Source organism: Paroedura picta, chromosome 3 (assembly GCF_049243985.1).
Source record: "Paroedura picta isolate Pp20150507F chromosome 3, Ppicta_v3.0, whole genome shotgun sequence".
Classification (NCBI taxonomy): Eukaryota; Metazoa; Chordata; class Lepidosauria; order Squamata; family Gekkonidae; genus Paroedura; species Paroedura picta.
The window spans coordinates 43,896,847-43,910,945 of NC_135371.1; the positions used below are offsets into that span (position 1 = coordinate 43,896,847).

The 14,099-nt window shown below is 38.1% G+C and overlaps 1 protein-coding gene across 22 annotated transcripts in view; it reads right to left on the bottom strand.

Annotated features, from left to right (window-relative positions):
• Positions 1-659: 659 nt before the first annotated feature.
• Positions 660-14,099, bottom strand: part of SLMAP (sarcolemma associated protein) — a 120,895-nt gene continuing 107,455 nt past the window's right edge. For 13 of the 22 annotated variants that reach the window (XM_077325461.1, XM_077325459.1, XM_077325465.1 and 10 more), the window contains 2 exons: positions 9,453-9,587; positions 660-2,550 (listed from right to left, as the gene is read on the bottom strand). In XM_077325461.1, the coding sequence (XP_077181576.1) occupies positions 2,461-2,550; positions 9,453-9,587 (225 nt within the window). In that variant the 3' untranslated portion in view covers positions 660-2,460. Of the gene's footprint in view, positions 2,551-3,612; positions 3,703-9,452; positions 9,588-14,099 lie in introns of all 22 variants that reach the window. The other 9 variants (XM_077325474.1, XM_077325475.1, XM_077325473.1 and 6 more) reach the window with 1 other exon arrangement.

Sequence of the window (14,099 nt, forward strand, 5' to 3'; positions counted from 1 at the left end):
AACTGATTCTCATCTATGAATCCAACCTGTTGTATGATATTCTTTGGGAAGAACGGTGATAAAAGCAACAAGAGCCGCTACCAAAAATAGCAAGGGTGCTCCCTCCCACCCCATTCATAATGTTTGGTTTATAATGGTACTCTCATATCCTTGTTGGATGCTATGGCGATGTGCATGTATGAAGGAGAGTCATGTTGTCAGCAGACTGAGTAAAGTGTACCAGGACAATGTAGAGAAAGAAGGGAAATTTCCCACAGGGCTTCCACGCTCAACTGAAGGCCTGTGTCCTTTTCAAACATGTAGTTCCATCCAATGCTACTGTTTTGGTTTCTCAAAACTAGAAAAATACATACAAAGTAATACCATGTGATGCCTGGCATGGTACTATCAGCACTAACCTACTAACCTTACTATCTGCACTAACCTACAGCCAGCAAACCTCCCTTGCAATCTTGGTGTATCCTTGTGTTGTATGAGCATAATGAAACAGTAAAACTTACATTAGTAGGCCAATTTACACACAAAGCAAAGGGAAACCATTGGTCACTTTCATTTTCACCAGACATAATGCAAACATTGTTCATAATATAACTTCTATCATTCACTAGAGTGCAACATACTACAAATCTGCGATTGTCAAATGAGATTCAACTCAAAAATTCATAGGGAGAGTAAAGTTATTTTATTAAATCATGCACATCACGTGTGTTAGTGCAAATAGTTCAATCTGTACTCCAGAAATTCTATTGGTTTTTATATCTTTACAAAATAGATTTAAAACAATTATTTACTTTTAAAAATGTAATTCTGAAGTTAAGCATTTTCAGAATAATATTTGCAATAACCTATATACAAGAGGTACTGTGTACCACTGGCATGTGTGTGTTTTGTGGATAGGTGGCAGCTTCCTGCAACTTAAAAGAATGAAATGAATAAAAATGATATTTTCTAAGAATCTGTGGTCTAACATTCCCTTAAATCTAGTGATCTTCCCATTAACAAATCCCATATAGCTTCAGACAGAACCATTAAAGGAAAATGAGCCTCAAAACCTCCAAGGAGAATCATAAACTTAAAAAAAAATCTATTTAAATATTCAACTAGCTCTGTGTGGATTGCCATTAAACCCTCTAAACCTCTGGAATTTTTGCTGAGAAAACCTTCCTATGAACTACCCATCAGCTGAAACATTTAAATTATTATTAGCAATTCTTTTTACATCAGTACAGACCTTAACAGAGTTGTTTTGCTGTGCAAGCCAATACCTGATTCAGATTTTAATGAGCACTACCCTCCATTCTGGAGTCAACATTTACAGGGGACATTACGGTTAAGGCCATTTAAATTGTGATGTAGAGCTTCGAATTGTTGACAGCACATTCTTTCAGTTTAAGTTGTTGCATAGAGGACCAATTAGGTTATTTTAAACTTCCAGAAAGCTTATCCATTTTGGATTTTCTTCTTCTAATTTCCATACCCCTAAAAAAAGAAGCACTCAAGCACTTCGCATAATGAAGTTATGCTAATGAAAATACAATTAAAGAGACAAACATCATTTCCCCAGTTCAGTTTTGATAGTAAGTGACTGGAAAAAAAATCATTTCTATAATGTGATATGTGAAAAATATGTTGAGTTTTATAGTGTCTATATACATGAGATTTAATAAATTACATTCAAACTAAAAGTTGGATCACTGCACTAAGTCCATCAGAAAAATCTAGATTTTGCTCCCAGAAAACCCTTAATTCACTCAGGCACACACATGCACACACCTGCACGCAAGAACAGTCTAGATGGATGCTTCCCATTCCGCTGCTTCTAGAGCTCTTTAAGGCTGGCAATGAATTATACTCATTCCCAAATCATCAATAAAATAGGACTTTTACTGAAGAAAAATATTTGTTTCCGTCCAAGAACTTGGAAAAAGAAATTGTTCCCCATAGCTCAGTGACTCACAGCAAGTAAAAAAAAATGGTATGTTCATGTACAAATAAAGTCAAACTGAAAGGCACTGAGCACGCTGCATCTGCTTCCAAGTACTTAACGGATATTTGGCATGGGTGACCCAATCAGGAAAAAAAATCCACTGCTTTCAATCTGGCAATCAGATTCTAAAGTAAAATACCCCAAACACCTAACCATTATAAATAATTTGGTACCAAGAAGCCTACTTTAGGCCACCATAACAGTATTTAGAACTCCAACATACTATTTTAAAGAATTACATGAAATTGTAAGCAACAATATTGCTCACGGTAGAATGAAGTCATAATTTTATTCCCTCTTGATAGACAGATACGTTTTGTACAGTTTAAAGCAAATGCCCCTACTGCTGTTCGGAAGCCAAACTCCGTGGTATTAAGAGGTAAAAAAGAAGAGAATGAAATCTGGTTTTCCCCCAGTGTGTGAATGATGCCAGCTTCTAAAGAGAGGACGGTGTATGGATTCAACAACAGTTCTCATGGAGAAGCTCTGGTTAGCCCTGGGTACAGCACCATGGCTGTCACAGCTACCAAAGCTGCCATCACAGGCATCCAAGGCCATTGTTTCTGTGTGGAGAAAAAGACAAGAATCAACATCTCATTTGTTGCAATGGACACTAATGACTTAACCCCTTTGGTTAAGTATTTCCTATCTGCTCTTGCTTTTGATAAATTCTGTCTCTGGGCACCAAGGGGGTCAAGCTCATCCAAGAAAATGAATTCCAATGGGCACAAGTCTCCATAAATGCATCTTCATTGGGACTTTCATAGTTGCCTAATTTCAGTCTGCTTTTTATAAAAATATATATTCCCAAGAATCTTTTGTATCTTTGATGTTGCTAACAGCATTTATTGTTTGTGCCAAAGTATAGTTCAGATGCATGCCATGCCAAATTTGGAACAGTTCTTCCACATCCTCCAATATCTTAGTTCAGCGAGGTTGAGTACACCTGCTCACTTGACTGAGTTTGACAATGCATAATAAGCTTTTCTGGCCTACGTTGAATCCTGATCTGATATCCAGTAACGTTAACCTTGCATGTAGTTCGCATACCACCTTTTCACAATTTTGAGATATATAATTTCAGATAGAGGGTCACAATCTCAGAGTGCAGTTTTGCATGGTACCAGAGATCACTGCAGACTTGAAGCTGGAAATACAAAACCCACCATCTGTTTTCTTCCTTCCACCACAGTAGTTAAAAATAAAATCATTAATATTCAGAGAGGAATTTCTGAATTAGTTGAGGGTAAAAAGAAAATAAAGGGCCAAATTCACATATACAAGCTCTTTATATTAAGTTTAATTAAGCAGTTAAGTTGTCTTTCAGGCCCTCATTCTGAAGCCTCATATGACCCATTTCACTAAAGACAAACTTCTGTTAGAAAAGGCACAGTCAAACAATTATGTTACAACAGGACACTGTTAGCACTAGCACAAGGAAAACAGACAGATGTTAAATGATTAGTTGCTTGCTTGGCTTGCGAGTCTTACAAATAATGGCTCATTACATGAAAGGTTTGTGTCAGGTAAATGAATACCTGCTTTTCTCCATGCACTATTTTACAAAAATGGCACAAACAGGTGAGAGGGACGAACATACATGGACTGAATAGTGCTTATAGTACCTTTCTCTACCACAATGGGCTGTAACACCAAAACAGGAAAGCCAGGATTAGGCCGATGAATACGGCTGGGACGGGTGGTAATATGGAAGGCTAAAGGGAAGGGAAGGGATATTAAAATCATTTTGAGCTATAAAAAATCAACCAGATAAAGATGATTTAGATGGGGGAGACTTTATAGAGAGTTTTGTTTCATTTGAAACATTAAAGACATCTAACACAACACAGCTAATTTGGTATACAAAGTTAGTACGCCACTGTACTAAACAAGGAAGCTGATAATAAAGCAAGGAATTCTTTCTAAGAATGCTCTCACTTGTCATATGCAGCTTAGTTTTTGGGGCAAAATAAGGCTTAAACTCATTTTGAATCTTAGAAATATTCCTCTGATGATATAAGCAATAATGTACAATATGCACAGCTAACTGTGAAGGTTTTATCCTTATCTGAATATCCTGAAACAAATTGCTTCATTCATCTTTAGCCCTTTAATAATACTATGCCACAAAATTTCCAACCATTCCATGCGTGGAATGTGGAGTTTTTCTGCATTCCTGTCCATTCGTTCAGCCCCTTTTGAACCCCAGGGAAGATCATTCCTAGACTCAAGGAACTTGCATAGAGAAAGAGCTCCATGGATTGGTGGGAGTGATAAAAGACAAACAGCTGAAATTACTCCTTCTCTAGCTACAGAAAAGAAGGGTTCAATTTCATTCCTTTGTTCCTCTTCAGTGTATCCCATAGAACAGTGGTTCTCAACCTGAGGCTCGGGACCCCTTTGGGGGTTGAACGGCCCTTTCATAGAGGTTGCAGCAGGGCAAGCAGCTGGGGGGGGGGTCACCATTGTTGCCGCTCCTCCTAAAGGCACCCACCAATTTATATACAATTTGTATATAGTCATGAACAATGGATCTTCACGCCAATGGTCAGTTTTGGTTTAATTTCTGTGAAAGAACACTTGCATAATTTTATGGTTGGGGGTCACCACAACTTGAGGAACTGTATTAAAGGGTCATAGCATTAGGAAGGTTGAGAACCACTGCATTAGAACCATGTGGCTGTTCCTCTGCACGGAATCTGGGAACCCAGGAATGATTGGCAAGGGCTGCATGAATGGAGAGGGATGCAGGAAAACCTCCATGCATGGATGGTTAACTACTGCCTACTTTTACCTTTTCCATTCACTTGTCACTTAACCCTGTGACATCATATAACCTCTGTAGCCAAGAGAATTTTGAGTCAGCACTCTTTGCAAATCAAAGTTTGGGTTGTGCAAAACATTTTTCTGAAGACCAAAAAGCAGCCTTTGTGTGCTTTGTGCCCTAGTTATATAAATGGTACTGGAGCAGAGCATGTTCATATCAACCACCCTGAGCCACAAGTGAGGGTGGTATATAGATATAATAAAATAAATTCTGTGTCTGCATCTACTCAGACTACTCAAGATGATTTGGGGCTGTCCTCATGGGGAAAACTGTGCTAGTCATACCCTCAAGCCACCCAATTGTTATTGCGATGCCTGATGTTTACATTCATTTCTATGAGAAAAATACTTGGTTAGTGCAATGGGATGTTTTGACCCCCAAAAAGGGAATGGGAGGTACCTAGGGAAACAGTTACAGATAACTAAAGGTGTTGGTGAGACATGCAGTATACTGTGGGAGAATCAGCAAAGCATAAACACAAGGTGGCCAAGAGTGCATAGAATGGGGAACATTTGGCTCTGTGGGTATCCATCCAAATCTGAGGGGGGAAAAGAAACTGGATTTAAGATGAGAACCCTCTAATTTCAACTCCATGCCCTCAATGATGGTGCTTATGATTCAGCAGGGATTAGTCCTCATCTCCTCCTGTGCTAGATCCTGCTGACATAACACATGGGAAAACAATCCCATGCAGTTAATACAGACTCATCAAGTTCCACATAGCACCCTCATATTAATAATAGCAGCTGTCACACTAAATGGAAGTTTACAATGATAAACACACAGAAATACAATATCCAGCTGCCCAGAATCACAGATACAAAAATGATAGGCAAAAAAGATGCCAGCAAAACAAAAAAACTTTTGCCAACAAAACATTTTTAACACAAAATACATAATGTGTAGAAACAAAATACTTTATGAATCATGCTGATTCTGCACTGGCCTTTAACTATGCAGAAATGATGCCTTGCATCTTGTAAAAATTTATATGCTAAATTTATACACTCTTGATCAAGAGCCTACTGCTCAAAGTGTAGTGAGAATGAAAAGATTCCATTGCGCTTAATATTTGACATCCTGGCAACTGCCTTTTCACTCTAAAGGAATCGATTTGAAGAAATCTATTTGATAAAATTAAATGAGATACATAAAATTCCTTTTCTCTCACACTCTATAAATGACAGTTCAATACAATTCTTCCATCAACTGATAATAAAGCTTTTGCAGAGGAAATAATAATGTTAAGAAAGCTTAAAAACTTTTAAAAAGAGAGACAATTCACATGAAGCCATGGTGGTAACTTTTTAAATCTATGTATGTGTGCATACCATACCCAGGATAGTATGGCTTTTAACACTCTTTATAACTGTAGTTTGTTATGAATTAATGTAGGAAACTGATCTGAGTTAAGTGAAGTACTTTGTAGCTAGTCTACATGTTATTCGATTAGCTTATGAGGGTAAGTAGAAATCAATATTGAATAATGTGCATTATTTTCATGGACTGAAAAGGATATAGGCTTTTGCTCCCAACTATCCAGTGAAGTGTTTCCTCGGGTGCATGGAACATACCCTCCTCCCCCAAATCTTGCTCCTAGGAGAGCTGAGACCTCCAGGAACAGGGGTATTTCACACTCCTGGGGTGGTTACAAAAAGTCATGCTCCACAGGCAGAAGTCTATCTGCCCGTGTAAATGCTGGATCTAATGCACTGAATATTGGATTGACTCCATGGTCAGAGACACCTTTAGTTTTTAATTCCTCATTCTATTTGTTTGAAATAATATATTTCTTTTTGCAGGCCAAATTCCTATTCTATAAAGGTAAAGGTATCCCCTGTGCAAGCACCGGGTCATGTCTGACCCTTGGGGTGACGCCCTCTAGTGTTTTCATGGCAGACTCAATACGGGGTGGTTTGCCAGTGCCTTCCCCAGTCATTACCGTTTACCCCCCAGCAAGCTGGGTACTCATTTTACCGACCTTGGAAGGATGGAAGGCTGAGTCAACCTTGAGCCGGCTGCTGGGATTGAACTCCCAGCCTCATGGGCAGAGCTTTAAGACTGCATGTCTGCTGCCTTACCACTCTGTGCCACAAGAGGCTCTTTCCTATTCTATAAAAAGGTTAAAATAAGACCATATGCCTATTGTGAACTTTAAACTGAAGCACGACTTTCTCCTGACCATGCCTAGTGAACAGAACTGGAACCTGATTCTATCTGTACTACTTGAGTAGTTATCTGCATTGCCTTGACATGCATGGTTATCAGTAAACTAAGAAACCAAAATAGCATACACAGTATGCTTACCAATTGAATAGAAGAAGAGCTGTTTTTGTGGGTTGTTTTTTTTTTTTGCAAGGGAGGGCCTAAAGTGCTCCAGGCCTGGGGCAGGGATGGGCTGACACCGACATTGTATGGCTGCAAGGACTAGCCCCGCTGCCATATGGATGCCGGCCCTGGTGCCGTATGGCTTTTTCCACCCTTGTGGAATCGATATGAGAGAGTTCTGAGGGAACTGTAACTGGCCTAAGGTTACCCAGCTGGCTACAAGTGGAGGAATGGGGGAATCAAACCCAATGCTCCATATTAGAGGTTGTTCCTCTTAACTGCTGTACCAAGGATCTGGATTCAAACCAAAGTAATTGTTATAAGGAACAACTCATCCTTTTTACTATGCTTTCCCAAATAAAATATTTTAACAGGAAAGTTCTCTCTAGCCAACTATTGGGGATCCTGCTACCATACCTTTGCATTTAACCGCAAAGTTGCAGAAGGTGTACTTTTCAGCAGCTGATATATTTAGCACTTTTGTTACAGGAAGTGTATTAATAACAAGAGCAAGTCCATTCAGATCTATATTTTTTTCAGAAAAGTAAAACCTTGGGAACTAGTTACCTTATTTTCAGTTTTTATTGATCTGATATCTTCTCTGTATGAAGTATGTTTTCAACTGACTATAAAAATTGTTTTGTCTTTGTCTTCTTTATATCTCCATAGAGAAATCTATATTACACATCATTTCCAATCAACCAGTAATAAAGGAAAGAAGTTGAAGAAACTAAGCTACCAGTTCAAACCTTTGAATATCATTACTTCAGAGAGAAGCTTTTCTGCAACAGAGTGGCCAAATTACTACAAAACTCTTCTGGATGCTCCCTGCAATAGGATGCTACTTTGAATGTTGAGACCCGCTTGAACTGAATTGGGAAAGAAATTTTACATGGCTGAATGCCAAACCTGTATTGATTCTATGAAGAAAAATCTAAGTAAATTAGACTTAATCTACATATATTATACAATCCAGTAGAATATTTTCACATTCCTCCATGAGTATTCATCTACAGGCAAAGAATTTTATTGTAATTATCTTGTCCAGGATTACATATAAAATATATTGAAATACGTTTAGGGTCACTAGATAAAAGTGGGCTACCTGCAGGGGGATTTGGGGGTGTGATTGGAAGCTCCCCAATGTGCTGACATCACAGAAATGATGTCAGATGTGATGCTCTGGCTTTTGTGCAAAATTCTATGGTAGAGTATTGCCCAAATTAGAGAGGCCCCCGCACCTTGCACCAACTGCTCCCCCCAAAACTCGCAAACCCAGTGTTTGTGGCTTTGCTGCAGATATTGCTCACCACCATCATGAACACCCACTCCTCACATACACACCTGAAACTTGCAGAGCCAGCAGTTGGCTCCGCAAGTTTCAGATGTGTAGTGGGAAAGCTGGGCCACATGATTGCGTTGGGCAGTGCTACAAATGCCAGCTCTAAGAGTTTTGGGGGGGCGTGATCATGGCAGTTTACAACTCTGCTAGTTTCAGGTGGAGGGGGGGGGAGCCAGTGCACATGGTAGCCATGGGAGGAAGCCATTAACAATGGCTCTCTGAGATTCTGGTGAGCTGGAGCAGTCTGCAGCTCTGCAAGTTTCAAGTGCAGGAAGGAGTTTATGGCAGGCAGAATTTGAGGGGGGATTTTAATTCCCAAAGCAGGAGGAATGTGCTAAAGCAGGGATTCCCCCAGCCCTAGTAGGAGTCTGGCATCCCTAAATATGTTCCAAGGAAAAGCAGTGGTTAAAAATACCAACTGAAATTTGTTATGATGTTGGTATTATGTTTCACGGAGCTTTTTCCTTTATGTTTGAACTGCCTTAAGAATTTATTATAGTGGAAAACACCATATACATTTATAAAATAAATATTTAGAAAAGCTTTTCAAAAATCTAGATGTATGGAGCTTATTTCTCTGCAAAGCAGGATATGGCCTAACATTATTTATAGCTGAGAGTTTTTATACATCACAGGGACTAAAAGTTATTATTGACTGAAATATGTTTGGACATTTTCAAAAATAAAACACAAAAAATATAATTCTGCCTACACAGTAGGACACTGGCACATCTATTCTGAAGAAAGATGCCAGTATAATTATATGTAATGAAACTGTATTGATCAGAGTCAGATATTTTAAAGGAGCTCAAGTCCAGAAATACATGGACCACATGAATGCTTTGTGGGTGTGTGATTCTTGGAGCCTACACAAAGCTACAAAACCTTCTCCTATATATCTAACAAACATATGACCTCATAACAAAATGAAATAGCCAAAAACTGAAGCACACTTTTTACCAACTTACATGGTTTCCTTTTTCTTGTAGCAGCTTCAGGCTGTCTTTACACTGTTTGAGTTCATCTGTGATTGATTGTTTTTCCTGCTCAGTGATCTCAAACTTCAGCTTCAGCTCTGTGAGTATGGTCTGGGTTTTTTCATACTGAAGACAAAGAAAAAACATATCTACAGACCCATTTAAACTAAATAGAAAAAGTTAAAGTAAGTGGGTTATATTCATATGATTGTCAGAAAGTAGATTCTTTTAAATTAGTAAGAATGAGAGTTGCTTACAAAATCCTCCACTTCCAAATTTCTTCTTGGATTTTTGAGAATCATAGTATTTGCAATATTTATTGGAATCAAATTTAGAATTAGAAGTTCTTCTGGAATTTTATTTCCTAAATACATACATTTAAAGTAGCAAAATGAAGTCTTCAATTTTTAAACAATTATATTTAATTTTTCTTTTGCATGGTAGAAAAGCAATTTTGATGTTCTTAGACATACCCCCTTCCTTAAAAGAAATTATGTCATCAAACCATAGCATTGCCAGCTGAAAGTGGGCTGCAGTGAAAGCTGGCATCTATCTCTGAAGGGTTTTTTTTTTGGGGGGGGAAGCTGACACACACAAAGTGGTATCTTTTGCAGAGTGAGTTTCAGGTTGGGTTGAGGGGAAGCAGGCTTGCACGATGGCGGTGGGCGGCATTTGTGGCAAAGCTATAAATGCTTCTCTACAAGTTTCAGGTAGGGTGATTGGGGGATTCCCCCTTTATTACTATTATTAATAACAATAACAACAGCAAGTTTATTTTTATGGTCTGTCCTTCCCAGTTGGCTCAGGAGGGGGTGCCAAAGCAGCAATTCCCCCAGCCCCAGTGGGGTATCTGACATCCCAGCAAAACTAAGAGAATCTTTCAGAATTAATTCCTCATATTCTACAATTTTCTTTGAGAGGAAGAAAGGATAGTTTTTAAGGTGTTTGTATTTCATTATTTTTTCTTTTAGGAGAACATTTATCAAAACGCTTCTACCCTTCCTTTGTCAAGGCATCTTACAATTATATTCCAACAGGAGGGCTGTGAGAGAGTCAGAATCCTGGGAGCACAAATTAAAATAAAAAATAAGATTTTGCCTACATAAAGTAAGTTCTTAACAGAGTGTTCCTAGCAATTCCTAGAACTGCCTGGAAGGGAAAAAGGGTAGCTCTAGGAATTGTCAGAAATTCTGTGGTAAACCCAGACGTTCTGACTATAATCTGATGATTCCTAGAGCTACTCCTTGCACTTCTGGGTAATTGACAGGAACTTTATGGTGAGAGCTTCCTATAAGGAAATTAAGCATTTTTCCTTAATTTTTCCTGCTGCAGCTTCTAATGGCTGTAGGCAACTGGATCTGGGGCAGGGAATTCCTCGCCTCCACCAGGGGCGAGCCTTATTTTTGTACAATAACCCCAAATAATACAAACCTCTGCAAAATTAACCTTCTGTGTAAAAATAATTAAATGTATACTTTTTGTCATATAAAGCAGGGGTAGTCAACCTGTGGTCCTCCAGATGTCCATGGACTACAATTCCCATGAGACCCTGCCAGCAAACGCTGGCAGGGGCTCATGAGAACTGTAGTCCATGGACATCTGGAGGACCACAGGTTGACTACCCCTGATATAAAGGACATGTTTTGAAGGAAGTATGTGGATTTTCTTTCTTTCTTTTGTTTTGTACATGAGCACTTGCTGTTGTTTTATACCTGTTGTTCTATTGCAATGGAAAGGTAAGATAAAAGAATGTGGTGCATTAAATCTTAAAAATATTTTTAAAACTGAAATAAATAACTGATTCCACATAAGAGAACAGTTCCCCAGCTTCTGGAATATAACTGAATCAAAACCTAATTCATAATGAAGCTGGTGAACAACAATAGAGCGGAAGTGAGGAAATCCGCTCATCCTTAAAAGAACATCTGTTCAAGATATGAAATGATATCTATTCAAATTCCCTGAAGTAAAGTTAGCATTTAAAATAAATCTAACTGCCCATGAGGCTTTTCTGCTGAAATTACAAAATCCTACCATATGTTATTTGATTCACAATTACTTCCTTTTTGGATTTATCTTTAGCAATGTTACAACTAAAAATGTTATTCCTAATTGAAAAACTATTTTCCTTTGGATTTTATCAAGGCTTGCAAAAATCTCCTGCATTACCAACAATACTGTCACATAGAAAAACATTGTGCCTAATATGATAAAAAAAAACATAGCAATTCCCTAATTTCGTGAATTAAAAAGAGAACTAGGAATCAGTACCAAGATAGCTAATGTCCTCCTAGTAAACTAAAGGATTCTTCTCAGCCTGTTTGAGGAAATGTATGCCTTTGCTGTTACTTTTACAAAAACCAAGAATTACTTAGTCCTTTATGGGAATGCCACAAACACTGTTTAACAATACAGGTTAGGATGTTTGTCGAGATTTTCAAGAGAACAAAGAAGGTATGGGATAGAACTACACCAATAAAACATCTTAGCCGGCCAGTGCATCCTTGGACTACTCCATCCATAGAAGCTGGAGACTAGCACAAACTCTGCTCAAGAATATGTACCTTGTGAGAACTGATGGCATCGAAAACCCATGTAACAATAGCGCCCTTCCCTTTGTCAACTGTGGTCCCCAGTGCCTGTAATATTTATTTATTGATAGATTTAGTGATTGATTGTTATTTTTGTTAACCGGCACTCTTGAACCCAGCCGGCTCATGGTGGTTTACATAGTAGTTAAAAACCTCACATAAAAACAATACCCGCAACAAAACCAGAACCCAGATGGCGGTAAAATCACTATCTGCAGGATACCCACTCCATACCAGTTATTTTCAAAAACCAAAGAAGTTGACACATCAGCAAATTCAGTATAATTTCACCTACCTTTAAGGACTATAAGACCAAACTAGCAAAAGTACTATAAAAAGATGGATCATGAAGACATTTCTTTTTTTAAATTTGGATGATTGTCATATGTACACATTACGTAAAACATGAGGCCTCTTTTACCACTGAAAACCAGGTGAAGTAAATCAAGTCAGTTCACCATCAAAACATGACCAAAGCATCAAACTTAAATTGCCAATCAAAGAAGATCAAAATATATTTCATTGGAGTATGATATTTTATAGAAAGCTTATTGCATGCATTCTAGTTCCACTATATCATGATTGTGGCTATTCTACAGAAAGAATAAAATGCAGAGGGTTAGGGGAACTGAATTTAACCTATCCATACTTTCACACATACAATATCAATACCTATCTATATAGAACAGTGGTTCTCAACCTTCCTAATGCCGTGACCCTTTAATACAGTTTCTCATGTTTTGGTGACCCCCGATCATAAAATTATGCAAGGGTTCTTTCACAGAAATTAAACCAAAACTGACCAACGGCGTGAAGATCCATTGTGCATGATTGTATATAAATTGTTTCCCCCCCCCCCCGGGGTTTCTCAGTTCAGTTCTGCCTCTTGTCCCACCAGGCCAATCTCCCTCTTTTCCACCTGCAGGAGGAGCAGCACAGTAGCAGCACCCCCATCCCCCATCCAAGCTCTCACCCTGCGCTACAACTCCTGTGAAAGGGTCATTCGACCCCCAAAGGGGTCCCGACCCCCAGGTTGAGAACCACTGATACAGAAGTTGTGTTTCAAATTCCTGAGATAAAGCAATGATTTCTCTGCTAAAATTAGTCACATAGGTCCTACATGCAAAAGTAATACCAAAACAACATTCATATGGAAGGTGCAATGGAAATGGCCAAAGTTTCTCTTGTAATGTAAATGAAAAAATGGAATAACTACTGAATGTTCTTTCCCTTGGGCATTTTATTGTATGCAAATCAGATATTTCTGGAAGGCTTCTAACTTCTGCCCTTGCTATCAAAAAGCTCTGAATAAAACTATAACTGCTAACTCTGATTGCTAAACATGCAAGCAAAATTACTGTCTTGATTATACGAAATTACTGTCTTGATTATATGTTTATGATATAGTTAGGTATTTTTTTAAGCTCAAAGGAATAGTTTCATCTAAAATTCTGTCTTTGGTGCACTTACTCCTCTACTGTATTTTTATATAATTCTATTAAGAACATGAGGCCTAATTTCCATGTTTACCTTTGCCTCATCCAAGTTATCATGAGATAAGTTTTGCATCATTTTTACATAGAGAATATTTCTTACGAATGTTACTGCTTGTGGTGACAGCTGATACAAAACAGCTCTTAGGCCCTTTAACCTAATATAAGTCTCAGATGTTTTTTGGGGGTGAAGGCTGTAACATGCAAAAGCAACAATCTCCACACCAAACTGACCATCTCATTAAGTGAATGAATATGGTATAACTGAATTCTTAATTATATTTAAGGATGCATATTCATAATTGACACAAGGAAGAATCCAAGAGAAGAAAAGACGGCTAGATCATCAGAAGAAAATTCTATTGTACATAACAGGATTTTTAAAAATCCTGTGTACTAAATTTCAACTAGTTTCATGCCTACTTCATTTACTTAGCTTTGAGTCACTTTACAGAAAATTTTCACATCACATAATAACTGAGATTTTTTTTTGTTCTTGTGTTTAGTTATTTACCATAAATAAATGAACACAAGAACTAAAATATCCCAGCTGA